The sequence below is a fragment of the Kryptolebias marmoratus genome, linkage group LG11, assembly GCF_001649575.2.
Source record: "Kryptolebias marmoratus isolate JLee-2015 linkage group LG11, ASM164957v2, whole genome shotgun sequence".
Taxonomy (NCBI): Eukaryota; Metazoa; Chordata; class Actinopteri; order Cyprinodontiformes; family Rivulidae; genus Kryptolebias; species Kryptolebias marmoratus.
Window position 1 is genome coordinate 6,206,126 of NC_051440.1, and position 14,623 is coordinate 6,220,748.

General features: G+C 42.2%; 1 protein-coding gene across 1 annotated transcript in view; it reads left to right on the top strand.

Annotated features, from left to right (window-relative positions):
- Positions 1–7,834, top strand: part of crabp1a (cellular retinoic acid binding protein 1a) — a 17,894-nt gene extending 10,060 nt beyond the window's left edge. Inside the window, exons 3-4 of the mRNA XM_017441235.3 lie at positions 3,763–3,876; positions 6,691–7,834. Coding sequence (XP_017296724.1) covers positions 3,763–3,876; positions 6,691–6,741 — 165 coding nt within the window. The 3' untranslated portion in view covers positions 6,742–7,834. The remainder of the gene's footprint in view (positions 1–3,762; positions 3,877–6,690) is intronic.
- Positions 7,835–14,623: the final 6,789 nt, after the last annotated feature.

Consider the following 14,623-nt stretch of genomic DNA (forward strand, 5'->3'; position numbering starts at 1 on the left):
GTGGGGGGTGGGGGGTGGGGGGTGATGAATCGTTTCCTGTGGTGCCCGGAGGCCGCACAGAGACGGAGCAGGAAGCTGTCAGATTATCTCATTTCTCATTATTTTCTCATTAGTTTTTTTTTTTGTGCAGCTGAGGTTAAATTGCCAAGTGGAAACATTTGTTTCAGTTTGCCGATTGTGATGATGCGTCTTATTTCAGAGCGGAGCGCTTGCATCATCCCAGCTGGTTGCCATAGAAACAGACTTTCAGGTACAGGGAGCAGACGCCACAGACCGAACACACTCACTAAATAATCATTATCACACGCTGCTATGAAAGGCGGGCGATAACGTTACTAAGCAAAATATCCCCTGAGTCACTGTGTGGATTTTAATGAAACTCTCAGAATGAAGTCACTGGATGTACCTCTACGACTGATTAACTTTTAGAGTTCACATAATTCAACATGGCCGCCACAGCTACTCTACGTTATCAAACACAAACCTGGCTATAAGTCAGTCAGTCGGTTTTACAGATATTGGGCTAAAGTTTGGTGTGGTAGTAGCTGAAAGTCATCATCAACACCAGTTCTGAGCGCTAACAAACCGTGCAGGATCTCATAATATTGTGTGACATCACGGCTAATGTTATTTTCAAGATTTGAACGAAACAGCCGTAACGTAATCATAAAAAAATTATTTGTTTAAAACTTTGGCATGAAAGGCAGCAGGTGACATGTTGGGCCTTTCATTAATTATGTTTTAATTTAGTTTACAAAAAGACTGAGCTGATGAAGATCATTGCCATCTATGCTGCTGCTCATAAAATGCTGGTGTTAAATACATAAAGGATGAATAATGTGCTGCAACTGTGCATGACTGAGAAAAAAGGGCTTCTGACAGTTTAGTGCAAAAGAGAGTTAAAGGGCTAAATAACAAAAATCAGAGTGATCCTCTAAAGTGATTGTACTAGAGTACTTCTAGTACTCATACACTTCACCGTATTAGGCTTATGTTCAGTACCACGGAGTGCATACGATGTCTCCCACATTCGTCTATGTTCAGCATTCCAAGCCTGTTTCTGGGATTAAATGGTGGCAATTCGAAAAACTTCTCAACTTTTCTAAAAAACAGGGACTGTACTCATGAGTTGACTGCAAAATAAGGTGTTCTTGCTTCTCAGTTCTAGTTTTGTTTTGCCTCTTTGTGCAGAAGTGCTGGCAGAAAACTTGTGAGGAAGTTTTAGGAGAATTTAAACTATTAGCATGAGCCCAGCTTGATTAGGTTTTGATTTGATTCACGGTATTTTATATTTAAAAAAATAATTTTGTGCAACGATAAACTGAGTCAAAAGGCACTCGAGGGACTAATGAATCCAAAATGAAGATCTCGCTCTCACATGTGAGCACAAAGTCTTCGAGAAGAAAAAAAAAAACAAAAAAAAAACGTGAGAAAATCCATCCAAATCTGAGCATAAGATCAATACTGGTGCTAAAATCTCACTGTTAGTCATTGACTGTCCTGGTTCTGGCTTCATGAAGAGGAGAAAAAAAAAAAAATTCAAAGAGAAAGCTGTAGAAAAGCCCTGTTGCTTTCCATCCCGGCAGGGACCTTCGAGCTTCTTTTACCTTTGATATGGTGATTAACATCCGCTTAAAAGAGACGGAGCAGCTGCCTCGCCCACAACTGAGCAGCTGTTTTCTAACCCGACACCAAGGATCGGACCAGCTTCTTTCCAAGTAACTCGACGGATACGCTTCCACGCTGGAAGGTTCCTGGAACGACACAATGGGGATGTCGTAGTAGAGGGTTTAATCGGTTCTAACTCTGAAGCCGTTTCATCAGACTGAGATGTTTTTGATGAATAAAAAGGCTCGATAGAGAAGACTGGAGTCAGACGGCAACATGAGAGAGAGTTTAAAAAACGGCAAAACCAAGTTTATCTGTCAAGCCTTTCATTTGTTTGACTAGAGTAGTAAAAATCAGGACAATAAACTTTGATTAAACAGTTTAAAATATAACTAAAAGAGGTGGTTACTTATGTAAATAGAGGATTTTGTTTTAATTACACTGTATTTACTCAATGGTGGAGATACATATGTTAGGCTGGCAGGTAAACAAAGATGGCCGAATTGGCCAAGCAGAGAGCTGAGAAGACCTTTAAGAGGAAATAGGAGTAAATCTGCAGAGAAAAAGAAGTCAGCTGTCAAGAATAAATCACCATTTTCTAATTTAAGGACACATTAACCATCAATTATTTTAAAAAAAATGTGTGGATTTTGTTTGCTGCTTTTATTTTTTTACATTTTTGCGCCCCTTTAAATCCATCAAGGTGTCGGAAATTACAATGCGACAAAACCCATTAGCTGAAACCAGCTCGGGAAGAAGCAAATGTGAAAGGTTTAAACGTGTTATTCACTCATTCTGCCCTGAGGGTTGATGTTCCTGCCCTTCACACAGTAGCTACCTCTGGTTTTCCTTCCACGCTGTAAAATGGACGTTTGCCTCTTTATTTCTGCACGTCAATCAACACCGAGCTGTTTCTGAAGTTGAGATGAACTCTGTGAAAAGGTTATAAGCAGTTAATATCTTACCCGTCGCAGATGGCTCTTTTTGAGCAGGACCAGAACCAAAGTGGACCGCTGTCCATGGTGGTTCGGGTGAACGCTGATTTGCAAACCTTCTCGGCATCGGTTTTGCAGAACACAGTCATTCCAGACAAAATATTTGGACATTTCTGCATTGAGGGCCCTGAGCAGCTGTGGAAGAGCTACAGCTAACTGCTGCCGCCACTAACTGCACTCTTAGCCCTGCACGTAAAGAACCGTGTGAAGTGAAATGAAAATTAAACTCTGTTCCTCCGAACTGAGGTCATTCAAAAAGCGTTCCACAACAGGTAAGATGTTGACTGTTCATAACCTTTCCCCGGAACCCTCACTTGTAAAGATCTGAACGATGCTTTCAGTCCCAAAGAAACATCGTTTAAAACACCTCATCTAAGTGAAATAGTGATCAGGCTGGTGAGTGGATCCAAATGTTCGTATTATCAACACTAAAGCCGTCCTCTGAGCCACATCTTGCTCAAGTTCAGGCAGATTTGAAAATAAATATTTTCGAAAAGTCAAAAATTATTTCTGTTCATCAGCAGGTGGAGATCCTGGAGGCTCCTGGAAGATGAGCTAAATATTGTCCAAATATGTAACGTACCAAGACAAAGATGTCTCAATAAGTTGCTCGTTTTAGTTCAAGAAATATTAAGGGTTTTTTTAATGTTGTTTTCAAAAGACCAGAGCCTTTTAATCAAGGACAGATTCAAACAACTACTCCAAGGACTTCAACCCATTTTCAAAACCAAGTCAAACAAACGCAGACATCAAGTTAAGTGTTGTTAACTTTCTTCACTTAACTCAGAGTTTTTGATGCAGTCTTTTCACTCATACTTTTTCCAGTTGACAGAACAGGTTAGGTTTTACAATGTAGGAGGCGTTAAATTCCTGTCAAATACCCACTAAAAGTCAATAAATAGTTAACAGTATAAGTACATCTAAAAAAATATTGGTCCTTGCAGTTACTAAAGCAGTTTTGCTAATTGAAAAAGGCCACTGAAAATGTATTTTTATTATTATTATTACACTTTAAGGAATACATCAACCAGGTCATTTTGCAGTTGACCTGATTCCTGACATTTTAATGTTTGTATTTGTTGTTAAATGGTTCAATATACTGTAGTTCCTCTATGATCAGAGCATTTTGGAAGATTTTTAATCTCTTTCCCCTATTCAGAGCCTGGCCACCTGGGAGTCAGAGAACAAGATTCACTGTCAGCAGACTCTGGTGGACGGGGACGGTCCCAAGACCTACTGGACCCGAGAGCTGAAGGGAGACGAGCTCATACTGGTGAGCCCGCAGCCGGGACTCGTCTGCTAACAGCCGGCGTTAAATCCTTGTACACCTGAAAGCGCTGAGGTTTTATGCCCTAATAAAAGAGAAAAAGGTCATTCCAAACCAGCGTCCAAAGAACAGATGAGGTATGTTCGGACTGGGAATGGGAGCTGGTCTGTTCTCACGGAGACCAGGAAGACAGCCGACGCATTAAAATGTGATTTTTTTTTTCCCAGCAGCTAAAGCGCTCAGTTTGAGAAATGCTTATTGAAACAAGGCAGGAAGTGCACAAAGTCACCCCGGAGATTTAAACGCACAGGGAATGAGTCGATTCCCAAGAAGCCGAGCTTTCATCCCCCCCTGCCCCGCCGTGGAGCGATGAGAGAGGAGCAAAACTGCATTTACTCAGATTAATCTGTGCAGGAGTCAGTGGGTTTACAGGGGGGTAGTCACTGATACAGCAGACAGCTCCGCTCTGTTGGTCTAGGAGGTTTTTTTCTTTCAAAATCCTCAAAAATAAAGCTTGAAGCAAAAATCTGGAAGGGTTAGATGCTGAAAAAAAAAGGTCATAGCAGGATGTTTGTGTAGCTTAATGTTACTGTGTCTAGCAGATATGGATAAAATGGGGGGTTGCGGGGGGAATCCGTGCTTCAGTTGTTCATTTGGAGCTCCTCGAATGACAAGCTGGGAGAGGCCAAGAGCCGATGAGCTGCTGTGTGATGTGAGGGTGAGAAAAGCAGAACGCGGTCACAGCCCCCTCTGGCCCCTCCGTGACACCGGCCGGCTGCCCCGGAGAAGCTGAGGCATTCACGCGCCGATGGAGGTCGGTCTGGCCAGGCGGTGCCATTAGCCAAGGCTCTTTGTTTCTCACCACAGTTATCGCCGCAAACACGCCACCGCCGCATCCTAACGTACCCTAACACTTCTGATCTGCTAAACCTCGCTGAGGACATTTTACAGTATAAGGACAGATTTACTGGGATGAATATGTGCGCTATACACGCAGCTTGTTTCCATCACCACGGCAACACCAACAAAGAAATCTTGCCATCGCTCACCTGGGACGGCTGACCTTGTTATGGTGCCCAGCAAGAAGACTTTTTTTTTTTTTTTTGCAGTGTTGTCTTGAAATACAATCACTGTCAGGGAAAGTTAGGACAGAGGAGTGGAAATGAAACGAAACTGTGCATGCTGGAAGGTCATGTGACCGCAGCGCAATGGTGACAATATCAGATCAAATGGATGATGGAGTTGGCAGTACGGGCTGGTCACATGTCACTGGGGTGTGTGTCTCCCTGTTGAGTTTAGATGTCAGCAGTGATTGGGTACAGAACAGAGTCATTGAGTGTCCTGTCCATGTCCTGTCCTGTCCTGTTGGCCCACAGCTGTTGTAACCGGCCCTCGAGATATGGCAGATCGGGTCTGAGTCAGAGTTAATGTCCGAGCTGATCGCAGACACGTTTTATTAAGGAATGATTGTTGGACCTGGAATACCTCAGCAGGATTCAGGCAATCCATAGACACTCGTGTGGATGTCTTGTTGAAAAACTGCAGCAGGGTGCTGCTCAGGAGGGGTAAGACATGCAGACACAGGACGTCACTGATGATGTAGCGAGGTGCCAGGGAGGCTCTCCACAGGTGACGTCACTGCATCTCTCCGCAACACTGGCACATCCGTACCGACTGAACACTGAACATGATACACCACTCGTCAGCAGTCCTCTCGGTTACAGCGCCCTGCTTTAAATGGCGACTCTGCTCTGGTATTGATATCAGCCTACACATGGGATGGTGAACCTGTAGTCCGGCTGATAGCAGTTGTCAGGACACGATGCGGGTTGACATGGGATATGGAAAGAGTCCAATACCTGTGTCCAGATGGCAGGTGCGTATGTTGTGGGGTTCTGTAACGATCCTTCCTTGGTGTTGTCTGTCTTGAGCGACCAGAGCCTTCACATGTGCAGGTGCCATTAAGTACCTGTGACATCATCATCACCATCACCTCATGCAAACCTAAAATGTGACCCCTATTTATCTCCATCAAGTGCTTCAAAGAGATGTTAAAAAAAAAAAAGATGGCAGAAAACTGATCCTCTACGGCCAACATTTAAAACGGTTCAACATGCAGTGCTCGTTAAATACGTTTGATCCAAATCCTGGAAAAGTGTGATCTCCCCCGAAGAATAAAAGCCATGAATTATCTTTGCACTCAGATAACCTCTCTCTATGGGACTGAAGAACCAGAAGGACCCGACCAAAAGCTGTCTCAATCTCAATCCTTTTTATGTTTTGCCAAAAAAAAGCATCCCAGACACTGCGACAGCCAAACAACCAAAGAGCTTCAGCCTGAGGCGTAAATCAGGATTAGCAATAAATGGAGCAATGGTCTCATTGTGTGAGGCAGTTCATGCTGTAAGTGGGACACATTTCCATAAGATCTGCATAATCTGTGTAATTGGTTTAGTCTGGAAGCTGTTTAAGATGAAAGTGGTATGGACTTTTGTTGAGTCGCATCAGCCTGAAATCCACAAGATTGAGGGCTGAGGAGACGCTTGAGCTTTAATCAGGCTTTAACGTACAACTACAGCAGCTATATGTCCTTTCCAAACCTCGCGTTTCTGAAATGGTACAAATTTAGATGTTTTTCAGTTTAAAGGGATCTGTGACTATGCTAAACTTGCCTCGCCCATATCTCAATCCCACAACATTTTCTTAAATTCTCCTTCAATAGCCAAACTACATAGTTCTGCTTCTCATTATGCTGTAAATCAAAACTGAACAGGGTTGCGTTACCAAAGGACTAAAGTGTCTCTTTTTGTTTTCTTGCAGACGTTTGGGGCAGATGATGTGGTGTGCACAAGGATTTATGTACGGGAGTGAAGCTCTGCAGCCTTCGTCTGGAATAATCCCATGTAGACCCGTCGTGCTAACAAGCTAACACATTTACCAAGCATCCTGTGTAATCTTTCAGCATCTGTTATAATAGTTTCTCCACATGCGACGGCTGAGGCCCTGTTCAGAACGTGTCGCTTTAAATCCGTCTTGGGTGATTTGATTGGTCAGTTCTGATTAAAAGCATTCACACCTGGCAATTAAATGTGTACCCAAAAAAGTTTTTTTTGTCAGCAACCTGCTCTGTTGGCAGATATACACACATCCAAATCACACAACGGGGCTGTCAGATCAGCAACAAACAGGACGTCAACAGGTCTGCTGATGTTTCTGTACAAATGACAACACATTCAGACATCGAACTTTGTTAGTATTGAGACATTAACACGGATCACAGAGCTCAGTGTCAGAGCTAAGACTGAAGATTTTAACCTGTAAAAAAAAATCCACTGCAGCTGTGGTTCTGATTGATGAAGCATATTATAGCTTACAGCGACCACAGCGGGGCCGAAAACAACCAGAACAAACAAACTAAAGAAAATCTCACTACGCTGTCCTGAAATCCAATATGATTTATAAAATCGGAACATAACAAACCTTTTTTATTCAAAAGGATTCTGCTGAAAAAAACAAACAAAAAAACAGTCATTTTCAGAATAATCCCAAAGATGGCTGCTTGTTTATCTTTAATGAGCTGGCAGCTGCAGAGCCGTCCAGGTCATAACCCTGCTGCTTGTCTGGGGTCATGTCAGTTCAGCTGGAGGTCCAGACTAGCTCAGAAGGTGGTCTGAGTGAAAACGTTTATAATATTCAATGAAGCCTATCACTTCTGCATTTAGCTCTATCTGATTCAAATCAAATCACCACAGACAGATTAAAAAAAAACAAGCCTGAACAGGGTCTCGGTGTCAGTATTCTGGTTATTTGTAGTGAAAATTGTACCCACAATACAGTAGCTAGATATCTCAGTGTTCATATCTGCCTCCCGGAGCCGGATGTTAATATAGGATTTAGTTATCAGTTGCAGCAATCAAGTGTTCATGTTTCATGAGAGGAAGCAATAAAACAAAAATGGGACAAATAATGTTTGAGACTTCTTCTTGTTAAAGCCAGTTTATTTATAATATTGTTTAGAACACTGCCCTACCAGAAGTGGTCAATTGCAAATGATAAAATACTAATGTTGTGCTCCATTTGAGCTCTGAAGTGTCTGAGCTACAAGTTGAAAACAACTAGCTCCACTGGGAAGGTCGGAGATTTGACCTCAAAATCCAAAATGGCTGCCTTGCATGTGAAAAATGATGATAGCCACGATGATAAACTTTTCATTTTCACTTCTGTTGATATGTATCTCAGTAAATTAATCACACGGTTGTATCTCTGTTAGTGAACATGTTGCTACAGTGATTTAAAGCCTACAATGCAAGAAGTTCATTATTAGCTTGTGTTGCTAATATTAGTTAGCCTGAACACAACAGTTCACAAATCCTACTGGTTTTCCTGCTCCATTCCCTTTAAAACTCATCATTTCTGGGATTGACGTCAGACTTTATTCTTGTTCCAGTTGTAAAAAGAAAAAGTCACATTTGCTAAGATGTGCTCAGTAACCAGGCTGACTATTATTAGCAAAACAAGCCAATAACAAAAGATTTCTCTGTGCTTTGCATTCAGACACTGTTCCAACCTGTTCACTAATAGAGGCTGGACAGTACTATGTGTGTGACTGATTTACTGAGAAACAAACTGAGAGAATTTTTGATTTTTTGACTTGGAACTCTGAGATTCCAACTTCTGACTATGGAAAACACACTGACCTGCAGCTGGACCTTGTTTAAGTCTGGTCTGATGTCAATCCCAGACTCAAGGTTTATAGACTGCAGTATAAACCATTGTTGTGGTTCATGCTTTCTCTTGTTCAAGTTTTACTGTGAACAACAAAAAATGTGTCATTCTTTAATATTATGGGAGGATGGCACCAACCTCCATCTTTTACCTTAACCATGATAAGTTAGTTTCGTCATTTAAGTCACATAAAGTAAGACATAAATTATTTTAAATGACGCTTGGCTAATGCAGACCACGTGTATCAGAAAGGGCGAGATAGAGAACAAGAGTACCGCCAATGCAACATAATACACCCATCGGTTGGCATTATCTAGGGAACAGAGAGTCTGACATTTTTATGTTACATGGTGGCAGTTAGAAGACGGGCAAGGTTTTCACAAAGGGGTCACCTGTGCCCTTGACTGTTGACACCATGGCCTTGAAATCAATAGGGATCATCCCTGACCCATATGAAGTTTGATGTTTCTTTGTTAACGGTTATCAGTTTAGAGTTGGGACAAGAAACTGTCCCCAGACAGACAGACTGTCAGAGTCTGGTGATCCTGGTTGGGTTTTGGGTGCATTTCCTTCTATCTCCAGGAGATGGCACCAGCTCTACTGGAGGTTCTGCTGACAGGTGTTCCTCATCTTCAATCAGCAAGGGAGGCTTAAAAGGAGTTGGCAGCCAGCATGTCACCGTCAGAGTGTAACTTGTACTGGTACGTTTGTTACCACCCTGGCTCATGTTCTTGTTTTCTGAAGTTATTAATACTTCCTTGCCTTGTTTCAGAATTATCAAGCCATTGATCTTTTACCTGGAGGAATCTTCCAATGCTGACTGGTCTCCGGGCTCTCCACGCTGCTTTCTTCCTGGACGGCCTCCTTTGACCGAACCCTGCTCACTCTCCCTACCACCAAGGACCTAACCCAGGCTCTGCTCCTCTCTCCCTGGTGGGAGACACGAAAGAGTTTAACGTGAACGTGAACCGACTCCTCATGGAGACGGGCAGAACGAGAGCGAGACGGCTGTTGCGTTTTGGAGAACATATTCTTGAGACTGAAACGGTAATCTGTTCGTGGCAGAAATGTGGAAAAGCGCTCATGTGACTCCTCGCCCTCTGGGCTCGTCATGTGGAGGCAGAGATATTGGACACAACAGACGCAGCGGCGCTCAGGTCCCTCTATGCATCTGACCTCTTTCGCATCAGCAGCCTTTCTGGGGGCCCTGCCTGTTGTTTCACTAACGAGGTGATCAGACAGACTCTGAAAAGATCAATCAACAAAAAGGGATCGCTAAAATAAGGAAAATTAAAAATATACAGCTTGTGCAGTTGACAATATTAAACCTAAGACACTACATATAAAAAAGTGAGATGTAGCAAAAGAATAAAGTGTAAATCTCAGGTTTATGATGAAGGTAAGTTAGCAATGTGGGAAAAGAATCTAAAACTTTTTTTAGCCTGATTGTATAAATTACTAATAACCTCAAATTCTTTCCTTTTATACACACATATATGTGTGTATAAAAGGAAATTTGAGGTTATTAGTGTGTGTGTGTATGTATATGTGTGTGTGTGTGTGTGTGTATATATATATATATATATATATATATATCTGGAAAGATGTAAATAAAAAGTGGAAAGAAGCCTTCTAACAGCTCTCTATAGATAAACCTGCAACAACTAACAGAGAATACACACAAAAAGTGGAGAAATCAAGTGAAGATGAGTGGAACTGGACATCTGTAAATGCCTGCAGAGGCATTTGCTGTAAATAAGTTTCTAAAACCCTCAGTACTCTTTATACTTAACAGCATTGCTGCAGACAAACAACAGATGAATGAAGCTGAACATTTGGCAGAATTTTACCGAAACAGAGGTGAGCCAATACAAACAAAGGTAACAAAGACTCATCAGGAGGCTACAAACATGGCAAGATGACTGTGTGGAAGCAGGTTGGGAGCATCTATTTCATCAACACGACTCTGCATACTTTTCTTAAATATATGCTTTTTAACCATTTTTATAAAACTCTCTGTCCGGTCCATTCTAACAAATAAGTTGAAATGCCCATGCCACACCACTAGGTGGCGAAAATGCCCACATTACTGACATATTTAAAGTAAACATTCTTAAGTTTGCCCAAAACAACTGAGCCCTTTTTTCATTTCTTTGACATTGTTTACAATATTTTCTCAGTTGTTCATCATTTCAGCGCACAAAAAATACGAACGTTTTCACTTGGGATCAAAACAAATTGATCACTGCGACACATCTGTGTATGTGCAGTAACTACGGATAAATTGCACATTGTGTGTCTCAATCGTGTCTCACTTTGATCACAAGTTGCTTTTGTTTTGTTGTCTCTGATTAATTGCAACGTGGTTTCACGGGTCTCGGGTAACATGTCTCGCACTTTCTGACTCACAGAAACTAAACAGAGCAGGGTTCGAGACAAAGGCCCGCTGTCTTGATTGAGTGAGAGTTTGCCGTGCTAATCTTTTGAAGGTGATTAAAATTCCTGCGAGCAAACTGACAACCCTTTTGGGGAAGTTTCGAGACATTTTGGAAACTCCCTCGGAAATGCCGTTTGCAATTTGTCACCAACTACTGCTGCCCAGTGAGACGTAGGCTGAAGTTCAGCGTTGATAGGACTGAGATAAAGAAAGACAAATGTAAAAAAAAAACCTTCTAAACATTGTGATAATGGGCTAAATAGGCTGCTGTGTCAGCGTTTTTGAAAAGCTCTGTATTTCAAGCCCACATGGATCCACCAAAAACCCATTTTGATGTTTCAGGCGAGGCACTGAGTTCATAGAATGTGTGGTAGATGGTTCAGCTTTAATGTTTATCTGCTTTACCTGAAGGATGCATCCCGCTTTGAGAGTTAGTTTCCAACATATATGTATATATAAATATTTGATTAAAGCTTGAAGCCTAGTAAAATAGTCACAGTAAAAGAAAAGAACCCGTTCGCGTCAGGAAATATGAAACGTGTTGTGAAACTGAATGGTTCAGGAGCTGATTTACAGTCCGAGTCTAGCTGGGCGCCGCTAACACACAAAGACACTTCCTCTGAGCAGGTGGGGGTGCGTGAGCCAACACGGCCTCAGATTTGCTGCTGCATGTCTCCCCGCCCCTTCAGTCCTCAGGGGCCTCGGAGCGGCCCGCGGCCTTTGGGGTAAAAATGGCGACAAAGTGGCACGACATCAAAAAAAACAAAAAACAAATCTGTCTCCATCCTTCATGGCTGCCAGGGATTAAAAGGTTTCCCTTTCAACGCCCTGCCTCGCGAGGACTAATGCGGCGGCGCGGCGGGCGTTCCCATTCCTCAACGCCAAGGCTACAGGACGACACTGTGCCAGGCCTGCTTTTTGACCTGGTATCCCACGAAAGAATGAGTTTCCTCCTGAGTGCACTGCAATGCTCTGGGAAGCAGGGTCCAGGGCGCGCACCTGCTGTGATGTTAATTTAATGACGAGCTGCTGTTTAGATGGCAGATCCAAAGAGCTGAATAAAGGGATTCCTGTCTTTTCGCTCCATTTTGCGGAGAAGTGGGCCCCACCGCCCGCCTTGCTGCTCTCCTCTGGGCACCAAACAGTGGAGCCTCTGTGAGCACACCGGAGCGCAGCGCTGATTCTTCAATAAAAAAAGGAAAAAGAAATCAAAAAGACATCCTCCCTTTTGCTAATAAATGACCTCGTTTATCTCCTCCCAGGGCATGAGTGGGCTTTAGTCTGATTAGAAAGATTTGTTTGGGTTTCCCAATAGAAAGGCTTCAGACTAAATGTCATTGTCCGAGTTGAATTTGTTAACAGTAAAACTGAATTCTCCACAGTAATATCCAGGATTTGTCAAACAACATCGTGAAGAAAATGCCAGGTAAGGTAAGAAAAATACAACATGTTTATAATTAAAGCCCTAGCATTTCTTCAACAATTACATATAACCTTTTTAAATGAGAAGCACTCAGAGAGCTCAAACCTCTACCAAGGCCACAGCGTGATTAAAAATTATCGCACTCCAGATCATAATCTGGATCAGCACTAAAATATAATCCATTTATTTTGGACAACCCCAACATTTCCTGGACATTTCCTCCAAATCTGTTCATTAGTTTTTACCTGATCTTTGCTAACAGACAGACAAACAAAGCAACACACACAACTGAACACAGAACTTCCTTAGTGGAGGTAATAAAAGGGTCACATGTAGGAGTAGAGACAAGTTTTTAACAAAGGGGTTACCTGCGACCTTGACCTTTGACCCCATGAACCTTGAAATTAACAGTCATCGTCTTTGACCCCTGAAGTGTCCAGCTGTGCAGTTTGACATTCCTACATTACATTGTTGCAGTTAGAGCACAAGGTCAACTGTGACGTTGACCTTTGACCCTGTGACCTTGAAATCAACAGTGATCGCCCATGAGGTGTCCAACTGCAGAGTTAGAGCATCAGCTGATCTATGACCCTGACCTTTGACTGGATCAGCACCAAAATCTAATCCCTTGTTCCTTGTACTATGTTCTATAAATTCTATAAAAATATGGACATCTCCTCTGCGATAACACCCATCGTAGTTTAGAAACCCTGAGTTCAACACCTGCAGGCAACAGATCAGACTGGCAATCCCCAAATCAGTCAACTTGTTTTCAAGTAAAGATGTCTGGAAAAAATAAATCAACGTTCAGTGAACGGCACTGTGTAATGGTGTTGGTCTCTGTGCAGGTCCTAGCTGTACCAGCAGATCTTTGCTCAAACCTTCGGCACGCGTTACTTTAGGAACTGCAAATTTAACTTTTCCTCTTGTTCTACAGGACTGACCGAAAGCTGATCGTACCGTAAATCAGTGATCCAGGTGGCGTTGACCAACCCGACCTTCTGGTGCAACATTGAGCATGAACACCATGCGAGAATGGAAAAGGGTCAAGTTCAGCCAAGTGTGTGTGCATATGTGTGTGTGTGTGTGTGTGTTGTCACATTAAATTACCAAGAGCGCTTTGTGCCCATGACACCCCCGGTGACTTTCATCCTGTGATATATTTAGTCGCACTTAGGTCTCCATAAACGGTGTTCAGAGAGCCACGCTGGTTAGAAATGAGCAAATGTTTGCTCAGAAACAACCAACCAAAAAAAAAAAAAAAAAAAGAAAAAAGAAGGATGCACGAGGAAGTAAACAAGAGAGAATGCAGTGGTGATTACAAAATCATTTCTGGCACCTGGCGAACATTTTTTTTAAATCCCAAAGCAAACATATGCTACAAGGGTGGTCTGTTTAGGTCTCCAGAAAGTATTTCCCATGATTTTTCAGCCAGCCTTTTAAGCCTCCTAGTTTTTGGTGGGGTATAACGACCAACCCATAAAACCTCAGTTTAGCCAATTTACTTTTTTTTTTTTTTGTCTTGTGTTTTACTGCCATCTCAAAATGATTAGGGTTTGGCGTTGAAAGATGTTGCTACGACAGAGTGTTGGGTTTGACAATCATCGATCAGAGCCGCTCAGATAAATGAGTACAGAAAGGTTGTTTTGGGGGGGCGCTACTTTCAGCCTCCGTGTTCCTTAATTCTTCAAAAAAAAAAAAAAAAACAACAACTTTGGAGCTCTTACAGCATTGCTCCATCAAAAACACTGATTAAGATTTCTCCAGCAAAGATAAATCACTTGAACCAAAAACTGCATGCACGACAATCCAAAGTGACACGTAATTATGATTCAGTTTTGGGCAGAGCCTAAGACGCGCAGTAAATCCTACCGAGCATCAGAAGTTTTAACGTGGCTCTGAAACACATCGGGGAGTGTTTCAGGGATAAGAATCTCGTCTTGTGAGAGGAAAACACTTTATAATAACTGAAAGATGAGACATAAATACATCATATCGGGGCCTTAGTTCTGTATTCCCCTACAAGACTGCTACGTGATTAGGCAGCTTTTAAATTTCATATTAAATATTCCTTTCTCAATATTTAATATTGGCTTTTAATCATTTCAAAACGGGTTCCGACAAGTTCAGAAGAAGCGCTAACATGAACTCTTGCTAAATTCACGTTC